At 43.7% G+C, this 23,050-nt stretch overlaps 1 protein-coding gene across 2 annotated transcripts; it reads left to right on the top strand.

Moving 5' to 3' along the window:
• The first annotated feature begins 2,357 nt into the window (after positions 1 to 2,357).
• LOC122926887 (arylacetamide deacetylase-like 4) lies at positions 2,358 to 22,126 on the top strand. 2 transcript variants are annotated; one of them, XM_044278404.1, is made up of 4 exons: positions 2,358 to 2,421; positions 18,458 to 18,683; positions 19,310 to 19,373; positions 21,176 to 22,126. In XM_044278404.1, the coding sequence occupies exons 2-4, from the start codon at positions 18,476 to 18,478 to the stop codon at positions 21,948 to 21,950; spliced, it is 1,047 nt and encodes a 348-aa protein (XP_044134339.1). In that variant the 5' UTR covers positions 2,358 to 2,421; positions 18,458 to 18,475; the 3' UTR covers positions 21,951 to 22,126. The 2 variants fall into 2 exon arrangements, with proteins under 2 accessions (XP_044134339.1, XP_044134338.1); XM_044278403.1 differs by lacking the exon at positions 2,358 to 2,421 and adding an exon at positions 3,526 to 3,735.
• Positions 22,127 to 23,050: the final 924 nt, after the last annotated feature.

The raw sequence follows: 23,050 nt of genomic DNA, 5'->3' as shown, positions 1-23,050 counted from the left end.
AGACGAAGTTAGAGCAATATTACGAAATTTCGTAAAATACACATATAGATTGTAATTTAGCTAATATAGTGCTATAATCCCTTTTTTTTCCTCTAATTTTTTTTTGCCTCTTCTGAACTTAAGTTTTGTAAAATATGTACACTATTAAAAAATATTACTATAGCAGTATATTAGCTTAAATACAATCTATGTGTATTTTACGAAATTTCGTAATATTGCTCTAACTTCGTCTTTTAGAATATTCGTAATATTCTAAGAGACGAAGTTAGAGCAATATTAAGAACATTTGCAAAAGTCGAAATTGCGATGCGAGTAATATAATACGAAATAATCGCATGAAGATTTCAACTTAGCACTGCTATATTCCATATTCTAGCCTAGTATGGAATATAGCAGTGCTAACTTAGCACAGCTATATTCCATATTAGGCTAGAATATGGAATATAGCAGTGCTAAGTTGAAATCTTCATGCGATTATTTCGTATTATATTACTCGCATCGCAATTTCGGCTTTTGCAAATGTTCTTAATATTGCTCTAACTTCGTCTTTTAGAATATTACGAATATTCTAAAAGACGAAGTTAGAGCAATATTACGAAATTTCGTAAAATACACATAGATTGTATTTAAGCTAATATACTGCTATAGTAATATTTTTTAATAGTGTACATATTTTACAAAACTTAAGTTCAGAAGAGGCAAAAAAAAATTAGAGGAAAAAAAAGGGATTATAGCACTATATTAGCTAAATTACAATCTATATGTGTATTTTACGAAATTTCGTAATATTGCTCTAACTTCGTCTTTTAGAATATTCGTAATATTCTAAGAGACGAAGTTAGAGCAAATCACGAAATTTCGTAAAATACACATATTAGCCTAGCCATAGTCAATTAGCATAGGAATGTTGCCTTATACTATCAAGATAAATAATCGCAATACGCGGAAAAAAAATTCGGATACTATTCGCGATAATTGGAATAATTACGAATATTCGATTTCGACGAATATAACACGAATATTCATTCGAATATTCGCGAAATATCGCGAAATCGAATATGGCACCTCCCGCTCATCACTAGTCACTATTATAATGTTCTGCAGCAGCTGAAGTGTGTATTAGGCTTTGTTCACATCTGTGCTGGTGACGTTCACTGTTCTGCCGTCATAGGATCAGAACAACGGAAATCGCCACAATTCCGGATCTGGCACTTCATGGATGTCAACACCTGACGGATCCCGCTAACTATGATGAGATCTGACGGGTTTCCATCTGCCAGGATATAAAATTGTGGCCAGCATTTATGACCTGATCTGTGAATGTGGCCCAAACACAGAAGTGATCAAAGCCTTATATGTTCTCTAGCATCAGGTTATGATGTTCTGCAGCAGCTGAGGTGTGTGTTAGGAGGTTCTGCAGCAGCTGAGGTGTGTATTATGAAGTTCTGCAACAGCTGAGGTGTGTATTATAAGGTTCTGCAGCAGCTGAGGTGTGTATTGGGAGGTTCTGCAGCAGCATGAAGTGTGTATTAGGAAGTTCTGCAACAGCTGAGGTGTGTATTAGGAGGTTCTGCAGCAGCTGAGGTGTGTATTAGGAGGTTCTTCAGCAGCTGAGGTGTGTATTGGGAGGTTCTGCAGCAGCTGAGGTGTGTATTGGGAGGTTCTGCAGCAGCTGAGGTGTTTATTAGGAGGTTCTGCAGCAGCTAAGGTGTGTATTAGGAGGTTCTGCAGCAGCTGAGGTGTGTATTGGGAGGTTCTGCAGCAGCTGAGGTGTGTATTAGGAGGTTCTGCAACAGCTGAGGTGTGTATTAGGAGGTTCTGCAGCAGCTGAGGTGTGTATTGGGAGGTTCTGCAGCAGCTGAGGTGTGTATTAGGAGGTTCTTCAGCAGCTGAGGTGTGTATTGGGAGGTTCTGCAGCAGCTGAGGTGTGTATTAGGAGGTTCTGCAGCAGCTGAGGTGTGTATTGGGAGGTTCTGCAGCAGCTGAGGTGTGTATTGGGAGGTTCTGCAGCAGCTGAGGTGTGTATTAGGAGGTTCTGCAACAGCTGAGGTGTGTATTAGGAGGTTCTGCAGCAGCTGAGGTGTGTATTGGGAGGTTCTGCAGCAGCTGAGGTGTGTATTGGGAGGTTCTGCAGCAGCTGAGGTGTGTATTAGGAGGCTCTGCAACAGCTGAGGTGTGTATTAGGAGCTTCTGCAGCAGTCAGAGAAACATCAGTTATGACTTGATTAAATCCTTTAGTTTTTTGTATTTGCACTTTGTAAAATGTCCCTGTCCTGTTCCTCCGCCAGCACGTGTCGCACTGTGACCTGACTGACCAGTCCGGACCTGACCTGATTCAGCAGTGTCACCAGTCCAGACTCCAGTCCAGCTCGGTGAAGATCTGCCCCAGGCCCTGACTGCACTCTGCCAGCAGCACAAACAGTAAGTCAGCATTGGAGAGGAGGTGAAGCAGGAGCAGGCACAGTCCATGGGGGAAGGATGACACACCATATAAGAAGTAGCAGCAGCGGGCACAATTCATTGTGTCTGGCTAGGTAATCACTTGCGATCAGATTTTGGTATTCCGTTCCAGCATTCCAGCAGAATATCAGAATCGCCAGATCCAGCATATGCCAAACACTGCTGGCACCTGCTGGATCCCATTTACAATCATGGGGTCATTCGAGATCTCACATGCAGCAGTGTTTTGCCCTTTGTTTTTGCCAGAATCTGCAACTGAGGCTTCTGCTGGAGCCTCTGCAGTAGATGTGCGCGTACCGTAAGGGGTGCTGTGGGTCACTCACAAGTGGGCCCAATTCATATTCTTGCCATGGGGCCCAGTGTTTTCTATGTATGCCCCTGTCTCCAGCCTGACGGCTCAGGGGGGTGGGTCCTTTCTGCTGCAGCTCTCTCTCCCTGTAACTGTCACAGCTTCTAACATAAGATATGGCTGGTCCCAGCTGAAGATTTAAGCAGGGCACATTCGACCAGCTCAGTGAGACGGACAAAAAAAATAAATAAGGAAAAGAACAAACAGCAGGTGGCGCTATACAGATACATTTTATTGAATTATTATTCAGTGGCTATACAAAATTTTAAATTACATGCAATTACAAAAGTATTCAGATTCAGGTGCTGTAACTCCTAGAATCCTCCTTTCATTTCTTTGGGAGTTACAAGAACAGCTGAGCAAGTGTGCATGCTGGGAGTTGTAGTTGCACAGCAGCTGAAGTGCTGAAGGTTTCTGAGCTCTGATGTAGAATATGTTTCGCGACACAACCCCATGTGCAGGCTGTGAGGCCGTAACAATTACACTATCACTTTTAACCAATCTGTCATTGAGGATTTTGATGAAAATCAATGAAACTGCACAAACCAGTTCCACTGGGTGAAATGCCGCATGCAGTAGTAGGATTCCCAGCGTCCATGGAATTCCACAGCAGCACAGCGTTGTCCTGGACTCAGTACGCCGTCCTTCAGGCCACTCCCTTAGACTTACATTAACCAGAAGAACAGGAAATAGTCAAGTGTCAATTCAAAGTCAGCTCTGGCTAGACTGAGCAGCTGGCAGCAGGAGCCATGGGCATAGCTGTGGTGTTGCTGGTGGTCTTCGTTGCCATTTTGATCGCATTATCTTTCTTGCTGGTGATGGGCATCATTTATTTTGAAATTTCCAATTCAAACCTCCCACCTGGAGTTGCAGATCCTGTGAAGCTTAGGATTATTCACTGCATCACAATTGGCATTGCCGTCGTGGTAAGTGCCCTCCGTATATAAAGCATAGAGCACGTAAAGCTGCGGCGGAACTACAAGGCCCAGCTTGCCTTGAAGAACGTCAAGACTAGAATTGTGTTGTAGATTACTATCGGGTGCGATGTGTGAAACTTGAGCTGTTGTGAAATCTCTTTTGTCACACAGCATCTCTTCTAGTGTGTATAATGTTTTTAGAACTTTCCATTCTTAAGGAGTTTAGGGTATTATTTTTACATTTAATATTCATAGAAAACATTTTTGTTTCAGAATTTTGGGCTGTTTTTTTTTTATTTAGGCAGTACTATGTTATTGCAAATTAAATATAGCAGTCACCGCAGGGAAGTAAAGCTCCTGTATAGATTGGTAACCGACTGTCAGTGGTGGCTGCGCACGGCGCAGATTTGTGCACAGAAAATCTGCAAGAAATCCGCGTGTGAAATCTGCGGTTTTGCCCCAGATTTTACCCTTAGATCGAAAGGGGTGAAATCCGCACTAAACAAAACCTCGCAACAACAATTTACGTGCTGCAGATTTCAAAATCCACACAGCAAGTCAATTTGCCTACCCAGGGGCTGATTGGGAACTTAAAGTGGCCCTGGAAAAGAACCAAAAAGTGGCCCCATGTTGTAGGTGGATCCAAATTGACAAAAGTTGGGCCAAAACAAGCAGAAGTAGTCGGGGCCTGTAATACCAAAGTGCAGCACAGGATACCTCCCCAGCAGAACCAAATACCACAGGGCAGCACAAAACACTGCCGCCCTCACCACAGTATTCAACTGTATCACCATCATGAGGACGGTAATACAGTTGAGTTCAGGAGGGCATCAAGGGGGCTTGAGGCCCTCTGGGCATCGGCCCACTGGGAAATTTCCCTGTAGGTTCTATGGCCAATCCGCCCCTGTGCGTACCTAAGGAAAAAAAGGAGATTTTCCTAATCTCATTCCCTTTGCTGGTACCGTATTTCGTATCCACACAAAATCTGCATGGAAAAAAAACGCACGTAATCTGCACCGTGTGCAGGTGGCCTAATGGGTCTAGATAAAGATGCCGACATAAGAGCGCTACACTGATTAGGGTAATGTGTGATGCTTTAAGGGGGACTCTGTCTGATCGCAGTGAATGGTCTCAGTTAGAAAGTCAAGTGAGACTGTTTGCTGTGCTAAAAGTCCAAACATAAAGGAAGGTAAATATACGGCGTGACTTCATAAAATGACATCCACTTTATCCAGAAAATCATCCAAGTATTTTTCATTAAAAAATTACATATATAATTCACATATAGGTTAATATGTGAAACATTTTTGATTGAATTGTCCCTTTAAGCTTTGCCTCAAGTTGTAATATATTGACTCCTATTTGCAATTATTTGCACCAGGGATGCCCAACCTGCGGCCCACCAGCTGTTGCAAAACTACAGCTCCCAGCATGCTTGGACAGCCTACAGATATTAGGGAATGCTGGGAGTTGTAGTTTTGCAACAGCTGGAGGGATGCAGGTGGAGCATCCCTGATTTACACCATTACACCTTTTACACTACTACAGAGTGATTCATAAGGAGGGTGACCTGTGCACTCACCACCTTCTGTATATTGCATTGCTGGTTATCTGTTTGAGCTGATTAGAGGTGGGTTTACACTGGCCGAGGAGCAGCCTATTGTCTGGAAGGAAGTGTTCCTTCCTGACAGTTGGCTGCTCGTTCATTGAAGGAGATCGCTGTATTTTCAATCAGTGATCATCTGCACAGTATGAGGACGAGGGATGGCTAATCCGATCTCTCGTCCTTGTACATCTGCATTGTTTCTGGGCAGCAGATCGCTGTTTAGACACCACATCTGCTGCCCAGAAACGATAATTTATGTGCCTGCACGAACGACAGGATCACCCAATGAACGAGCATTTTGCATGTTTATCGGGGTGATCGGTGGCACCTTTAGATGGGCAGATTGTCGGGAACGAGCATTCACGATAATCTTCCCAAATATCGGGCCGTTTAAATCCACCTTCAACCAAACGTTTCCTGTAGTTGCAGATCAGACGTGCACAACGGTCAGGAGTAATTCTTGACCATTCCTCTTCACAGAACTGTTTCAGTTCAGCAATATTCTTGGGATTTCTGGTGTGAATCGCTTTCTTGAGGTCATGCCACAGCATCTCAATCTGGTTGAGGTCAGGACTCTGACTGGGCCACTCCAGAAGGTGTATTTTCTTCTGTTTAAGCCATTCTGTTGTTGATTTACTTCTATGCCTTGGGTCGTTGTCCTGTTGCAACAATAATCTTCTGTTGAGCTCCAGCTGGTGGACAGATGGCCTCAAGTTCTCATGCAAAATGTTTTGATAAACTTGGGAATTCATTTTTCCTTCGATGATAGCAATCCGTCTAGGCCCTGACGCAGCAAAGCAGCCCCAAACCATGATGCCCCCACCACCATACTTCACAGTTGGGAAGAGGCTTTGATGTTGGTGTGTCATTTTATGACCAATTTGTGCAGAAATCCATATCATTCCAAAGGGTTCACATACTTTTTCTTGCAACTGTATCTATAAATTTGTGTATGTTCTGTACTTGCATCGTTTTTGTGGTTCTGCATTACAAGGTTATCAGGCAATGGGTTGTGATGCCGTGCTGTAGACAAATTGTGCTGGTTGACTAGACAGTTGTTATGGCTGTTAGTTATAAATGTCCTTTTACACAGATTGATAATCGGGCCAATTTCCCAGAATTAACATTTGTAGAAACACTAATTTCTCATAAATGCCATGAGAAAAGGTGCCAGAGATCACCCGATGAACAAGCAAACAATCGTTCATTGGCACCAAAATCATCGTTTCTGGGCTCATCCAGTGTCAACAGGTATCTGCTGCCCAGAAACTGTGAATTTGTATAGGGATGAGCGATTGCTGCAGTGACCACTTGTCCCCATACAAAAGAGATGATTGGTCCATGTGAAAGGTCCATAAGGAAGGAGTTACACGTGGGAAGGAGACTCAGGAGGAGCCTAATCTGTAAGGGGGAAGCTAATTTGTGGTGTCTAATAGCGTTATCATTGGCCTCTGTGAAGACTGGGTGGGGGAGCCTATTTCACCTATTAGGAGCATAGACTGCTGGAGACTAAATTGGACTAATTCCTGCAAAGGTGAATTGAGGCAGAGAGAGAGGAATGGTAGTGGTCTGAGAAACGCTGTGCAGAGAGATCGCCATAGAGGCAAACCTGTAAGGTTTTATGTTCCTATGAGAAAAGATAACAATATTAACTTTTTGTGCTGCTGCTGATTGCATCAACCAATGCTAAATACCACATGGAGTGGAAGGAGGTAGTGATGAGCGGCAGGGGCAAAATTCTAATTTGCGATATTTCACAAACATTTTGTAGAATATTAATCATATATTCGTGAATTCGAGAATTTGCAATTATTTTCCTGATTGCGAAAATCAGCAATGTAATATTTGTGTAATGCGCGCGCAATACAGGCGTGGGTCACTTTTGCTACATTTTCCTTATTTTTTTTTCATATATCACGATCTAACCTACACTGACTATCTCCCACTAACTATCTGTATTATATATATATAAGCTATCTAACTATCTATCTAATGTAATTAAACAGTAAAGCACAGAGCACAGCAATGACACTGCTGTCTCTCTCTGAACTCCATAAAACTGCAGAAAATGGCTGCTGTGGATGTTCTTATATAGTAAGGGGTAGGCAACTTTCCTATTGGTTGCTAGGGATGTTGCTAAGCTCAGACAAAGACATTGCAGCCGTCTCATTGGCCCACAGGCAAGAAGCAGGGAGGGATCGTGGCTTCAGATGAAAAAAATCTAGAATATTCAAAAATATGAATATATATCACTATATTCTAAATATTCTCCGACTATTTGTGATTAATATTTGCGATTCGAATATTTGCGCCCAACACTAGTAGGGGGTTCTGTTGTTCCTATGAGAAGTGGTGGAGATCACTTTCTACAGACCCAGAGTCACTGAGACACATAAAGAGGAGGACTGTCTGTGTGTGAGGACTGAGCAGTGAGTGGATATACTGTAGGTTGTCAATATGTGAAGTGTCCCTTTTAAGCTTTGCCTCAAATCGTAATATATTGACTCGTATTTGAAATTATTTACACAGTTCTCAGTCTCCTTATTATAGAGTGAGCTATAGAAAAACTGATTCAGAGTGCCTCATAAGGATGGTGATTTGTGTGCTCACCACCTTATCAACACATGGACTGCAGATGTATCTTGTTATCTGTTTGATCTGACAGGGTCCCCCAAGCTCTCTTCCAAACAGCAGGAGTGCTTGCTGGGGCTGAAGTGCACCAGGGTTGCATTGGCATCCAGGACGCTTCCTATGCAGGATGCTTCTATCAGAGAGCGCTCTGCTTTATCCAACAGCTCCCCGAGTGTCATACCAAAAAAATGTAAATCCCCCCCCCCCCCCCCGTTATGTTATACATTGGGGACCAATGTTTGACAGTGTTCTTTTCAAAGGAACCAGCACCATGAAAGTGCATCAGGGGCAGAACTATATTAATTACAACCTGGACCCTCCTGCCACTGCAGGCCCTGTAGCAGCATCTAAGGCTGCTACTGCGGTAGTTCCGCCCCTGAGGAGCAGGAGGATGCTATCACAGAGGCAACCACTTGACTAAGAGAGTACAGCTAAAGAGGAGTCTTCACATACAGGTAAATTATAGACAGCTAAGGGCATAGAGAGTGAGGCAGAGACAGAGAGATGCTTGAGATGATGTGATGCCAGAGAAAGGCACAATGGAGGTGCTAGGCTGAAAGCTATGCCATACAGATCCTCAGGCGGGTGGAGGCAGCCTAGGAAAGGCCTTCGGCATACTCCTGCATCAGGATGGAGTTGCTAATCTATAGACTGTAAATAGTCAATGGACTATGTATATATGTCACTGTGTATATGGTAAACAAGGACTAAGCCTGAGTGAAAGTGTATCATGAGTGGGCAAATGGCACTATTGTGAATAAGTGACGTGAAATCTGTGGAGCACCTTGTGCCATTGATGTGAGAGGTGAAGCCAAAATGTGCCAGAGGGCTACTAGATGTGTGCCTAAAACAATAGCTCAGTGATCCCTACTGTGTATGGGGCTCCAAAGCAGGTGGATGGTCACTACACCTCTGCTAATGAAGATCCAGAACTGTACCTCCACTGATTGACAAAGTGTTTGCTTCTCCAATGAGTCAAATTTTCTTTCATCGAATGGATGGACGTTGTGTGTCAGGTAAGAAACATCAGAGGACAAACCCCCTGCAACCATTGCTGGACGAACACAAGCTGGTGGTGGCAGTGGTATGCTCTGGGGGATGTTTTCTTGGCATTCTGTGGGCCTACTCATCCTTGCAGATCATGTATATCCATACATGCTGATTGTCTTCCCTGGGGCGGATGGTATCTTCCATTAAGAAAATGCGACATGTCACACATCTAGAAATGTCCAATATTGGTTGGAAGAGCATGACCAAGACTTCCAAGTAATACCATGGCCACCTAATTCCCCAGACTTGAACCAAATTGAGCATCTGTGAGACCATTTTGATCACTGGGTTCAATCGATCCTCCCCCACACACCCTCCAGCAGCTGTGAAATGCACTGCAGTCACTATGGCTCCAGATATGGGTGACATGGCTCTAGATACCTGTGGGCAGCCCTGCTCAGTGACTGACAGCTAAATGCACGACTATGCATTGAGGGTAAGCTAAATAAGTCTACCCACATGACTCCTAAGCACAGAAAGAGCTGGGTATTCAATGAATAAATTACACATTTTACGCAATGTTTTCTTATAAAAATATATTAATCTGCTCAGCTCTTCCTGCTCTGTAACATGCTGACTGCAAATTGCACTGCATTTTCATGGTTTTTACGGCTGCACTTCAGTCCAAGTTCGTACTTAAATCAAAGGCTGGAGCTCCGTGCCCGCAGCTACCGGAGGTAACTGAGGGCCTCGGTGCAGTGATCAGAGACAGTGACAAGCGGTGTATCACAGCAATCACCGAAAATGCCGGCAGCTCAGTAAACTTTCTCCCTCCTCTCATGTAAGAAATAAGGGAGAAAGTCTCTGGTGCAGGGATCGGGTCATCAAGAAAGATGGAGGTGGCGGCCCGGCACATGTGCACACTATAAGCCGGCCGCTGCCGCCGCCCTGCAGTGTGTCTCTCAGAGATAATAAGTAATTATGCTCATTGTGCCCCCCTAATTTCAGGATGGTCGGCGGCAGCGCTGCTGATCCCCCTTCCGCCACCCCCCCGATCTGTTTCAGGAAGGCCGAGTGGTTAGCAGAGTGTCAGCATACAGCTGACACTCTGCTTGAAACAGCCGACATCGGTGCTGGCACCGATGTCAGCCGTTTAACACCTTCCATGCCCGGTCCATAGGGACCGCTGTATGGAAAGGGTTAACAGGGAGGGAGCACCCTCCCAATCCTATCGGGCCGCTGCGCTGCTGTGGCAGCGTCCCATTGGTTACCATGGTAACCAGACGCCTTCACAGGCTTTTGGCTTGCCATGGTGTAGCTAAGCCTAATCAGGCTCCTGCTAAAGGCAGGAGCCTGATCAGGCTAAGTGTAAAGTCACAATACCCTGCAGTACACTGTATAGTGCACTGCAGTGTATTATAGAGGCATCAGATCCACTGGATCTTCAAGAACCAAGTGGGTCTGGGTAAATAAAAAATAGGAAAAAAAGGTAAAATATATATATTTTAAATAATCTAATTTCTTCTTATAGCCGCACATTTATAATTGATTAAAAATTAAAAAAATATATATATACTACCCATTTTTGATATCACCACATCTGTAACGACCTGATCTATGAAAGGGTCATGTTACTTTCCCCGAATGGTGAACGCCATAAAAAAAAAAAAAAAAAATATGATGGAAATTTTGCCCACCTCACTTCCCAAAAAAAGATATTAAAAGTAATCAAAAAAGTACCCCAAAATGGTACCAATCAAACCTTCACCTCATCCCGCAAAAAATTAGCCCCTACATGAGACAATCACAAAAAAATATAAAAAAATATGGCTTTCAGAAAATGGAGACACACAAACTTTTTTTTTTTTCTGAAATGCTTTTATTTTGTTAAAGTGAAATAAATTGCCGCGTCCGTAACAACAAGCTCTATAAAAATATCACATGACCTAACCCCTCAGATGAACACCATCATTTTTTTTTATAAAAACTGTGCCAAAAAAAACATTTTTTGTCACCTTACATCATAAAAAGTGTAATACCAAGCGATCAAAATGTCATATGTACCCCAAAATAGTACCAATCAAACCATCACCTCATCACGCAAAAAATAACACCCTACTTAAGACAATCGCCCAAAGAAAAAAAAAAATATGGCTTTCAGAAAATGGAGACACAAAAATATGATTTTTTTTTCAAAAATGCTTTATTATGTAAAAGTGAAACAGAAGGAAAGAAAGTAGACAAATTTGATATCATTGCATCTGTAACAACCTGCTCTATAAAAAATAGCACATGATCTAACCTGTCAGATGAACATTGTAAAAAACAACAAATAAAAACTGTGCTAGAACGGCCATTTTTGGTAACATTGCCTAACAAAAAACATAATATAGAGCGATTAAAAATCATATGTAAGTCAGAATAGTATCAATAAAACCTTATCCCATAGTTTTCAAAATGGTGTCATTTAGGGGGGTTTTCTATTGTTTTGGCAGCTCAACGCCATTAGGCTACTTTCACACTCGCGTCTGGTGCGGATCCGTCATGGATCTGTACAGACGGATCCGTTCAGATATTACAACCGTCTGCATCCATTTGTATTATCTTTAACATAGTCAAGACGGATCCCTCTTGAACACCATTGAAAATCAATGGAGGACGGATCCGTTTTCTATTGTGTCAGATTGTGTCAAAGAAAACGCATCTGTCCCCATTGACTTACATTGTGTGCCAGGACGGATCCGTTTGCCTCAGTTTCGTGCTTGCAGCATTTTGGTGTCCGCCTCCAAAGCAGAACGGAGATGAAACGGAGGCAAACCGATGCATTCTGAGTGGATCCTTTTCCATTCAGAATGCATTAGGACAAAACTGATCAGTTTTGGACCGCTTGTAAGAGCCCTGAACGGATCTCACAAACGGAAATCCAAAACGCCAGTGTGAGAGTAGCCTTACAAGTGTGCAATGGGGCCTAAAACATTTTCAAGCAAATTTTGTGTTCTGAAAGCCACTGGGTGGGTCAAGACATAAGATTAGGGCCACAATGGGGGTATTTCTGAAGACAGGAGAAATGAGGGTGATATATTTTGGGGTGTACTTCTTCATTTTCATGCGCTCTGTAGAAAAAAATCTGTCTTTAACCACCTCCCGACCGCTGTACGCAGATATGCGTCCGGGAGGTGGTTGCTTTACTCCTCCTGGACGCATATACGCGTCATCTCGCGAGACGCGAGATTTCCTGTGAACGCGCGCACACAGGCGCGCGCGCTCACAGGAACGGAAGGTAAGCGAGTGGATCTCCAGCCTGCCAGCGGCGATCGCTCGCTGGCAGGCTGGAGATCCGAATTTTTTAACCCCTAACAGGTATATTAGACGCTGTTTTCATAACAGCGTCTAATATACCTCCTACCTGGTCCTCTGGTGGTCCCTTTTGTTAGGATCGACCACCAGAGGACTCAGGTAGGTCAGTACAGTCGCACCAAACACCACACTACACTACACCCCCCCCCGTCACTTATTAACCCTTTATAAACCCCTGATCACCCATGATCACCCCATATAAACTCCCTGATCACCCCCCTGTCATTGATCACCGCCCTGTCATTGATCACCCCCCTGTCAGGCTCCGTTCAGACGTCCGTATGATTTTTACGGATCCACGGATACATGGATCGGATCCGCAAAAAGCATACGGACGTCTGAATGGAGCCTTACAGGGGGGTGATCAATGACAGGCGGGTGATCACCCATATACACTCCCTGATCACCCCCTGTCATTGATCACCGCCCTGTCACTGATCACCCCCCTGTAAGGCTCCATTCAGATGTCCGCATGATTTTTACGGATCCATGGATACATGGATCGGATCCGCAAAACACATGCGGACGTCTGAATGGAGCCTTACAGGGGGTGATCAATGACAGGCGGGTGATCACCCATATACACTCCCTGATCACCCCCCTGTCATTGATAACCCCCCTGTAAGGCTCCATTCAGACGTCCGCATGTGTTTTGTGGATCCGATCCATGTATCCATGGATCCGTAAAAATCATGCGGACGTCTGAATGGAGCCTTACAGGGGGGTGATCAATGACAGGCGGGTGATCACCCATATACACTCCCTGATCACCCCCTGTCATTGATCACCCCCCTGTCATTGATCACCCCCCTGTAAGGCTCCATTCAGACGTCCGCATGATTTTTACGGATCCATGGATACATGGATCGGATCCGCAAAACACATGCGGACGTCTGAATGGAGCCTTACAGGGGGTGATCAATGACAGGCGGGTGATCACCCATATACACTCCCTGATCACCCCCCTGTCATTGATCACCCCCCTGTAAGGCTCCATTCAGACGTCCGCATGTGTTTTGTGGATCCTATCCATGGATCCGTAAAAATCATGCGGATGTCTGAATGGAGCCTTACAGGGGGGGTGATCAGTGACAGGGGGGTGATCACCCTGATCACCCCCTGTCATTGATAACCCCCCTGTAAGGCTCCATTCAGACGTCTGCATGTGTTTTGTGGATCCGATCCATGTATCCATGGATCCGTAAAAAATCATGCGGATGTCTGAATGGAGCCTTACAGGGGGGGTGATCAGTGACAGGGGGGTGATCACCCTGATCACCCCCTGTCATTGATAACCCCCCTGTAAGGCTCCATTCAGACGTCCGCATGTGTTTTGTGGATCCGATCCATGTATCCATGGATCCGTAAAAAATCATGCGGATGTCTGAATGGAGCCTTACAGGGGGGGTGATCAGTGACAGGGGGGTGATCACCCTGATCACCCCCTGTCATTGATAACCCCCCTGTAAGGCTCCATTCAGACGTCCGCATGTGTTTTGTGGATCCGATCCATGTATCCATGGATCCGTAAAAAATCATGCGGATGTCTGAATGGAGCCTTACAGGGGGGGTGATCAGTGACAGGGGGGTGATCACCCTGATCACCCCCTGTCATTGATAACCCCCCTGTAAGGCTCCATTCAGACGTCCGCATGTGTTTTGTGGATCCGATCCATGTATCCATGGATCCGTAAAAAATCATGCGGATGTCTGAATGGAGCCTTACAGGGGGGGTGATCAGTGACAGGGGGGTGATCACCCTGATCACCCCCTGTCATTGATAACCCCCCTGTAAGGCTCCATTCAGACGTCCGCATGTGTTTTGTGGATCCGATCCATGTATCCATGGATCCGTAAAAAATCATGCGGATGTCTGAATGGAGCCTTACAGGGGGGGTGATCAGTGACAGGGGGGTGATCACCCTGATCACCCTGATCACCCCCTGTCATTGATAACCCCCCTGTAAGGCTCCATTCAGACGTCCGCATGTGTTTTGTGGATCCGATCCATGTATCCATGGATCCGTAAAAAATCATGCGGATGTCTGAATGGAACCTTACAGGGGGGGTGATCAATGACAGGGGGGTGATCACCCTGATCACCCCCTGTCATTGATAACCCCCCTGTAAGGCTCCATTCAGACGTCCGCATGTGTTTTGTGGATCCGATCCATGTATCCATGGATCCGTAAAAATCATGCGGATGTCTGAATGGAGCCTTACAGGGGGGGTGATCAGTGACAGGGGGGTGATCACCCTGATCACCCCCTGTCATTGATAACCCCCCTGTAAGGCTCCATTCAGACTTCCGCATGTGTTTTGCGGATCCGATCCATGGATCCGTAAAAATTATACGGATGTCTGAATGGAGCCTTACAGGGGGGTGATCAATGACAGGGGGGTGATCAGGGAGTCTATATGGGTGATCACCCCCCTGTCATTGATCACCCCCCTGTCATTGATCACCCCCCCCCCCCTGGTAAGGCTCCATTCAGACATTTTTTTTGGCACAAGTTAGCGGAAATTTTTTGTTTGTTTTTGTTTTTTCTTACTAAGTCTCATATTCTACTAACTTGTGTCAAAAAATAAAATCTCACATGGACGCACCATACCCCTCACGGAATCCAAATGCGTAAACATTTTTAGACATTTATATTCCAGACTTCTTCTCACACATTTGGGCCCCTAAATTGCCAGGGCAGTATAACTACCCCACAAGTGACCCCATTTTGGAAAGAAGACACCCCAAGGTATTCTGTGAGGGGCATGGTGAGTTCCTAGAATTTTTTATTTTTTGTCGCAAGTTAGTGGAATATGAGACTTTGTAAGAAAAAATAAAAAAAATAAAATCATCATCATTTTCCGCTAACTTGTGACAAAAAATAAAAAGTTCTATGAACTCACTATGCCCATCAGCGAATACCTTAGGGTGTCTACTTTCCGAAATGGGGTCATTTGTGGGGGTTTTCTACTGTCTGGGCATTGTAGAACCTCAGGAAACATGACAGGTGCTCAGAAAGTCAGAGCTGTTTCAAAAAGCGGAAATTCACATTTTTGTACCATAGTTTGTAAATGCTATAACTTTTACCCAAACCATTTTTTTTTTGCCCAAACATTTTTTTTTATCAAAGACATGTAGAACAATAAATTTGGCGAAAAATTTATATATGGATGTCGTTTTTTTTGCAAAATTTTACAGCTGAAAGTGAAAAATGTCATTTTTTTGCTAAAAAATCGTTACATTTTGATTAATAACAAAAAAAGTAAAAATGCCAGCAGGAATGAAATATCACCAAATGAAAGCTCTATTAGTGAGAAGAAAAGGAGGTAAAATTCATTTGTATGGTAAGTTGCATGACCGAGCGATAAACGGTGAAAGGAGTGTAGTGCCGAAGTGTAAAAAGTGCTCTGGTCATGAAGGGGGTTTCACCTAGCGGGGCTGAAGTGGTTAAATTGACACTTTTGTGTAAAAAATTGATTTTTTTTTTGGCCTGCTTAGCATTAATTTCTGCAAAAAACTAGGTGGTCTAAAAGATCACTAAACCCCTAGATGAATACCTTAGGGGGTTTAGTTTTCAAAATGTGGTAATTTATGGGGGTTTTCTATTGTTTTGGCAGCTCAACGCCATTACAAGTGTGCAATGGGGCCTAAAACATTTTCAAGCAAATTTTATGTTCTGAAAGCCACTGGGCGCTCCTTTATGTTAGGGCCCTGCCGTGTGTCAAGACATAAGATTAGGGCCACAATGGGGGTATTTCTGAAGACAGGAGAAATGTGTAAAAAATGAAAATGTAATTTCTTTTCACCTTCTTAGCATTAATTTATTTAAAAGACTGGGGGGGGGGGGGTCAAAAAAACTCACTACACCCATAGATGAATACGTTAAGGGGTCTAGTTTTAAAAATGGGGTCACTTTTGGGGGGGGGGTTCTATTATTTTGACATTTATAAGCCTCTGCAAACTTGGCTTGTTGCAGGTAAGTCTCCTAAATTAAAAAATAAAAAGTACAAGTTTTTTGTAAGTGCAGCCAAAATAAAGTAAAGATGTGGAAATATATTTCTGATAAAAATATTGAATAGGACTTATGTATGTATATGAAATATTGCAGTGGAAAATATGCCAATTTTTACAAATTTTTAAATAAAGATACGGATATTTTATCAGTAAAATTTTACCACCTAAGTAAAGTACTAAATGTGGCGAGAAAACTGTCAGAATTAGGCCTCATGCACACGACCGTTGTGTGCATCCGTGGCCGTTGTGCCGTTTTCCGTTTTTTTTCGCGGACCCATTGACTTTCAATGGGTCCGTGGAAAAATCGGAAAATGCACCGTTTGGCAGCCGCATCCGTGATCCGTTTTTCCTGGCCGTGAAAAAAATAGGACCTGTCCTATTTTTTTCACGGCCAACGGTTCACAGACCCATTCAAGTCAATGGGTCCGTGAAAAAACACGGATGCACACAAGATTGTCATCCGCGTCCGTGATCCGTGTCCGTGATCCGTGTCCGTTTTTTCCTATCATTTCAATGGCAAACTTGACTTAGATTTTTTTTTCATTTTTCATGTCCGTGGATCCTCCAAAAATCAAGGAAGACCCACGGACGAAAAAACGGTCACGGATCACGGACCTACGGACCCCGTTTTTGCGGACCTTAAAAAAAAAACTGTAGTGTGCATGAGGCCTTACTTTGATGTGCAAAACCTTTACGAAGTTATTCTCTGCTAAAGTGACACATGTCAGATTTCCAAAATCTGGCTTGGTCATTAAGGCCCAAACATGCTTGGTTACTAAGGGGTTAATATTTGATTCTGCCCTGTCCTTCAAGACATACATCCAAACCCATACCTCCACCTGCCGCTTTCAATTCAAGAACATCTCTCGTATTCATTCCTTCCTCACCCTTGAGTCAACTAAAATGTTAGTGCACACCTTCGTAATCTCCCTTCTAGCCTACTGCAACATTCTCCTCTGTGGCCATCCATCCAGCACTCTCGCTCCCCTCCAATCTATCCTCAACTCTGCTGCCCGGTTAATCCACCTCTCCCCTCGTTTCTCCATTGCTGCTCCCCAATGCTCTGCTCTGCCAATCCCTTCACTGGCTGCCCATTGCCCAGCAAATTCAGTTTAAAATATTAACAACAACTTATAAGACCGTCCACCATCTGTCCCTCCGGACATCTCTGATCTGCTTTCCAGGTATATCTCCAGATTTAGTCTCCGATCCTTACAGGATCTACTTCTCCATTCTCCTCTCATCCTCTTCACACAATCGACTACACGATTTCTCACGTTCCTCTCCCATACTCTGGAACTCGCTACCCCAGCACATCAGACTCTCCCCAACGTCCCAAAAAAAACTTTAAAAGCAACCAGAAAACCCAGGTCTTCAGGAAAGCCTACCCCCTTCAATAAGCATACTGCCACCACACAATCAGATGAGCAGCACTTACCCTCACCTACTGTGTTCTTCCCTCTTCACTTGTAGATTGTAAGCTATTGCAGGTAGAGTCCTCTTTCCCTCTCTACCAGTTTGTTATTAGGTACTTGCTTATTGTATTTGTATTTTTGTATTATGACGTGTAACCCCCTCTTGATGTACAGCTCCAAGGAATTAATGGCGCTTTCAAATAATAATTTTGGGGATGTAAACGAGGCTATAAAATTCATGCTCTTTGTAGAAGCATTACTTTTGGCATTTCATTACATGCTGCCTGTAGATTAAACTGCATTTTCATGATAACAATGGGGTCCAGTTTTGGAAAACACTTCTGCTTTCTTCCAAAAACAGTACCAGACTTGTCTAGTTGTCAGGTTGTGTGCGATATTGCAACTCTACCCTATTGACTCCAAAGGAGCTGAGCTGCAGTACCAGATACAATTAATGGACGGGGATGGTGCTGTTTTTGGAAGAAGGTAGCCATGTTTTTGTAATCCTGGACAACCTTTTTAAGCATACTTTAAGGAGACGGGAACAAATTTGTAACAATTGCATCATGCGTGGCAGAACAACAAGTTCCGCTATCCTGCAGAGACAGGCGTCGGGCACACCCCAGCACAGCAATATTTCTAGTGGCCTATGGCATTCAGTTTGGAATTACGAATTGTAATTCCCCCCGATCTTCTTTTTGTCTTCTTCTTAAACAGGGGAAGATCCTGCAGAACATGTGCATATGCAGTCAGCTTCAATTCACACGTTTGGTCAGAGATAAACTTATGGCCAGAAAGTTAGGAGAAGACCCAAAACTCTTTATTAAAAACCTGAAGTTTGAAGGAGTGTCGGTGAGAGTTTACCAGCCTAGATCGCCATCTTCTGGTGGAAGAAAAGGAGTCATGTTCTTTCATGGTGGAGGGTGGATGTTTGGCAGTATTGGTAAGGAAATTCATTCTGGATATGTTGCAGATATAAAATGCTATGACATACAGTACATCCAGCCTAGGCTACTTTCATATCTGCTCTTTTGCTGGATCCGTCATGGATCAGCAACAACTCTTCCGTCATGATAATGCGACCATCTGCATCCGTTCTGAATGGATCCGGTTGTATTATCTCTAAAATAGCCATGATGGATCCGTCTATAAAACCATTGTAAGTCAATGGGCACAGATCTGTTTTCTTTTGTGTCAGGGAAAACAGATCCGTCTCCATTGACTTACATTGTGAGTCATGACGGATCAGTCTTGCTCCGCATCTCAGGAGGCACTAAGAAACGCTGCTTGCTGCGCTTTTGTGTGCGTCATGGGAACACAATGAAACAGAACAGAATGCATTCTGGATCGCTCCGTTCCGTTTTGTTCAGTTTTGTCCCCATTGACAATGAATGTGGACAAAAGGGAAGCGTTTTCCCCCGCTGTTGAGATCCTATGACGGATCTCAATAGCAGAAAGTTAAAGTGCAGGTGTGAAAGTAGCCTTAGCGCTTAGATGAAGCGTCTGGTGCCTAGTATTCCTTAATCCACCATGATTCGGATCATCTTTCTATGTTCACTTATTACACAGATTCCTATGATGGCTTATGCCGCTTCATCTCAAAAGGAACAGAATCAGTTGTTGTCTCAGTTGGGTAAGTCCTTGACTATGTGTTATCATTTCACTGACATTGACCATTGTACCGTTATCTTTCCCTAGCTTTATCATGTTGTAAATGTAGAAAAAAGAACAAAAGATAAAATTCTTTGTCATGGAAAGTGTTTGGAGGGCATCTGCTGGCAGATTTGTACCTGTGAAACTGCCGGACCTGTTTTATGTTTGCTTGGCAGCTGAAGGCATCTGTGTTGGTCTCATGTTCATGTGTGTCCGCATTGCTGAGAAAAGTTATGTTTTAAGATATTCAAAAGACCCTCTAGGAGCAACGGGGGGCGTTGCCGTTACTCCTAGAGGCCCTGCTCTCTCTGCAACTGCCGTACCTTCTGCACTTTGATTGATAGTGTAAACGTGATCATGCCTGGCCCCGATTTCTCCTAAAGGCTCGTGCTGTGCCAGTATCCAGCACAGGCGCAGTACAGGAGAGAGGCCCGCTGGCAGTTCTGGTATGTACTGTAGGCCTGTTTCCTGTACTGCACCCAGATGTGAGGGAAGTGAGGGTCCGCAATTCCGTGTCCGGGCAGCACATCATGCTGCCCCATAGAAATTTATTGGGTCTGCAATTACGTTCTGCAAAACGCGGAATGAAATTGCAGACGTGTGACTCGACCCTTATGCCTCATTCACACGTCAGTGATTTCCATCAGTGATTCGTGAGCCAAAACCAGGTCCGGCTCTAAACACAGAACAGGCAGAACAGGAGCAGATCTTTCCCTTATACGTTATGTCTGTGGAGGATTCTCTTCTGGTTTTGGCTCTGATGGAAATCACTGACCAAACACTGAAGTGTGAACGAGGCCTTAAAGGGTTTATGAAAGGGAACTTTCACACTGGCTAATAATTGCCAGTCATTGGTCCTTATAAAAATGGCAGCAATTATTTGACAAACCAGCAAACTCTTTTTTTGTTGGCCTATTGCATTTTTACACGGCCGACTTATCATTGTTGTCTGCAGCAATCTCTGTTGGTAAAACAGGGGATGTCCTAGTGGCCATTTGCAGACTACATGGGGACGGAACTAAATTGTCTGTCCCCATAAAGTTCATTGGGCAGTATAAAAAGCCCCTGAGCACTTGTTATATAGGCATGCATTTGCCCATTTAAAAGGACCCTTAGATTAGAAAAAGGGTCTCCTCCCTTCCCATTTAAAACAGCACTACTCCTGCCTACTGGACGTGTGTAGGATTGCAGCTCGGCCCCATTTAACAGAATGTGTTGTGCTACAGTATCTCACACTGCCTACGGAGAAGAGGGGCTGCTGATGTTTCTGTGAGAAGACTTTTCAAAGTCATACAACTATTTTATTTTATGCTTAAATCATCTGATTGTATTGCAAAATTAAATTAGTGTGTGGAAGGTCCCTTTAAAGTATATAAATTAACGGTATGAAAAGTATAATGTAACATATGAATGGGAAAGGTATTTTTTTAACAACTAGGAGTTGTATAGGACCAGAAAAACATGGCTGCTTTCTTTCAACAACAGCACCAGACAAGCCCTCAGATTGTTTGTCGTTTTGCAACTCATTCAGTAAACTGCAATACCTGACACAACCCATGGACAGGTGTGGCACTATTTCTTAAAGAAAGCGGACATGTTCTTCTTATTGTGTACAACCCCTTGAAGCAATACCCATATTATTTATTATTGTATCTATAATTAATCATATTGCTAAAAACTGGTGCCTGCTGGGTGTCAATGCCCAAATTGTTTCAGAGGTGCCACTATTCCATTAGTTTTTTAAGTAAAATGTATATTATGTGCATATATTTATTTGTCCAGGTACCGCCTGACACCGGAACACAGGTACCCTGCAGCATTCGATGACTGTCTGAATACCACAATCCATTTCCTGAAGGTGGCTAAGGAATACGGTGCAGACCCATCCTCCGTGATAATCAGTGGAGACAGCGCTGGGGGTAATCTCACAGCTGCAGTTTGTCAGGCCCTTGTGGACAGGACAGATCTTCCTCAGCCTGTTGCCCAGGTGCTGATATACCCAGCCGTCCAAGCTGTTGATTTCCACCTGCCGTCATATACACAGAACAGCGCCGTACCCATTCTGTACAGAGAACGAGCTGTGTTCTACATGATGAACTATCTCGAAGGCAACCTGCAAATGATGGAAGAGGTTCTAGATGGAGACCATGTTCCTGTTGACTTGAAGATGAAGTTTAGGAAGTGGTTGGGTCCTGATAATATTCCTGATGAGTTCAAAGTCAGGGGTTATAAACCTCACGTGATGGCCTCACATACTGATGACGTCTACGAAACCCACAAGCAAGTATTTGAGACTCATTTCTCTCCATTACTAGCAGAAGACTCTGTCTTCCGTCTTCTCCCTAAAGCATACATACTAACATGCGAGTTTGATGTCTTACGTGATGATGGAATACTTTATAAGAAACGCCTGGAGGACAATGGAGTCCCAGTCACATGGTTGCATCTTAAAGATGGCTTTCATGGAATAATTAGCTTTTTTGACAATGGAAAACTCTCGTTTAAGTCTGGAAAGTTGGCTGTTGATAATATAGTAAAGTTCATTAATGAGGTTTGAAATTGGGTTGCATTCCCATCTACCATTGAACACATGTCTGGTTCACTTACCCCTTGACTTCAATGCATCCACTTCTCAATGACTTTCAACACAAGCCAAAACCTATGAAGTCTTCATACAGCCATATTGTAAACTGTGTAATAAGGTTCGCTGAAAATAAATGGTTAATTATTGACCACAGTTGCCAGTAGGTCCTTAATATGCTTCTAATATGTCTTTTCTACACTTATTTGACCCAGGTCTACAGCAAAAATCTGCAAATGCATTTCCATTGTGAAGACATAAAAGATTTCTGCCCATAACATGTAAGACTAGGAGGGCTCCTCAGCAACATTTGGCCACCTTATATTATAATCTTTATTTATATAGCGCCACCATATTCTGCAGTATTTTACAATTCAGAGGTTTTGTGTACTACAAATCAAAAGACATCACAAAATTAGGCCTCATGCACGCGGCCGTTGTTTTTGTCTGCATCCAAGCCGCAGTTTTGGCGGCTTGGATGCGGACCCATTCACTTCAATGGGGCCACAAAAGATGCGGACAGCACTCCATGTGCTGTCCGCATCCGTTGCTCCGTTCCGTCGCCCCACGAAAAAAATATAACGTGTCCTATTCTTGTCCGCGCTTTGCGGACAAGAATAGGCAGAATAGGCAGTTATATTAAAGGCTGTCCGTGCCGTTCCGCAAATTGCGGAACGCACATGGACGCCATCTGTGTTTTTCGTATCCACGGTTTGCGGACCGCAAAAAACGGAACGGCCGTGTGCATGTAGCCTTACAGGGTATTAAAAAACGAAAACAATAGAAGCGAGGGCCCTGCTCGCAAGAGCTTGTAATCTATGATGGAATAGGGATAACACAAAAGATAAAGTTGGTTGTTTTACATTGGGTATTACAGTCAGGGTTAAAGGGAGGAGGTTGCTAGGGGAAGAGTCAGTTTACTGAACAAATAAGCCTGCCTGAAAGTATGTGTTTTTAAAGCCTCATTCACACGTCAGTGTTTTGATCAGTGATTTCCATCAGTGATTATGAGCCAAAACCAGGATTGGAGCCTCCACAGACATCTAAAATATAAAGCTGAGTATGTGTGTGTGTAT

The sequence above is a fragment of the Bufo gargarizans genome, chromosome 2 (genome assembly GCF_014858855.1).
Source record: "Bufo gargarizans isolate SCDJY-AF-19 chromosome 2, ASM1485885v1, whole genome shotgun sequence".
Classification (NCBI taxonomy): Eukaryota; Metazoa; Chordata; class Amphibia; order Anura; family Bufonidae; genus Bufo; species Bufo gargarizans.
Note: the sequence above shows the minus strand (reverse complement) of the source record. Positions and strands in the feature narration are given on the sequence as shown.